The 1190-nt window shown below is 33.1% G+C and overlaps 1 protein-coding gene across 1 annotated transcript; it reads right to left on the reverse strand.

The window, feature by feature from the left end:
• Positions 1-95: 95 nt before the first annotated feature.
• Positions 96-843, reverse strand: LOC105461755 (the record flags this gene model as incomplete). Its single annotated transcript, XM_011708264.1, has 3 exons — positions 624-843; positions 297-546; positions 96-172 (listed from the first exon to the last, which is right to left on the reverse strand). Coding segments are annotated over exons 1-3 (428 nt in total), but the record flags the coding sequence as incomplete, so codon positions are not given.
• Positions 844-1190: the final 347 nt, after the last annotated feature.

Raw genomic sequence — 1190 nt, forward strand, 5'->3', positions numbered from 1 at the left:
AATCATTTTTTCTTTTTTTTTGTAAAAAAACTCATGCAAAATTTTAAAATATGTAATAATTTCAATCTTTCAAAAATTTTACAACTTATGCTTACTTCATACAGACATCGGTCCAAGAAATGTTTTCGATCGGTGTCTGACTAGAAATTATTTGTTTAGTGATCTCGTTTAACTGCAACATATGATTAAAAAATGTACTCTGCATTGCTGATAGTTCACAATAAATATTGCATGACAATCGAAAATAAATTCAAAATCAATTGAGAAACAAATTACCTGTTCCATTTTACATTTACCTTAATAAGCGTTTCCTGTTCTAAAACATTATCACCAGTTAGAATAAACGTTTCAATTCGCAGAGTTTCCAGGTAATGCGACATTAACCATTCGGTAGCTTTCGCAAAGGTAGAATCTGGTGGAGCCCACAGTTTAACAATATTCTTTTCTTGCCGGAAACGAAACAGGCCGAGGATTATACAGATTAATACTACCACGAGACATCCGCTTATCCATTTGTATGGATTTTGAGCGATATGCACTCCAAGCCTATACAAAGACAGCAACGTTGCTCAATTATTAAACTGTTCGATACTTGTCAGTTTGATGAAAATCTAAAGATTTACCGATAAAAGAAGTGTTCTACCGCTCTAGATAGACGTTTTGGTAGGTCATGCCAAAATCCACAGTATAATTGTCTTTTAGCACGATCGTTGTGCAGTTCCATTTCCTTCTTGGTTTGATAAAAGTAAACACAATCAGCGCATTACTCAATGTATACCGTCTAGTGGATTATAGAGATAAAAGTTCCCGAAAAAAACTAGTACTTTGAGTTCAAAACGCAATAATAATCAGGTTTTTACTCCAAATCTGAAAGTTTTTTTTATATTTTCGTATATGTACCTTATTTGGACATTATTATGTTCTAGATTTCAGTTTTGCCTTTATCCAAAAGATTTCGGTGCAAAGACAGTTGTAAATAATCCAAATGTAGTACAATGACTATCAAGGGAAGTTAGGGAACCCGAAAATTCAGAAAAGTCTGAAACTTTGTGTAAAAGTAGCAGTTCATCCGTAGTACAAAACTATTTTTTGTTGATGCTCTATTCCGTTTTGACGGAATGAAATCACCCCTTTAAAAAATCGGTTTTTTTCTTCCGACGTGAATATCATCGAAACTATGAGAGATAGAA

Source organism: Wasmannia auropunctata, unplaced genomic scaffold, assembly GCF_000956235.1.
Source record: "Wasmannia auropunctata unplaced genomic scaffold, wasmannia.A_1.0 LD278892.1, whole genome shotgun sequence".
Lineage (NCBI taxonomy): Eukaryota > Metazoa > Arthropoda > Insecta > Hymenoptera > Formicidae > Wasmannia > Wasmannia auropunctata.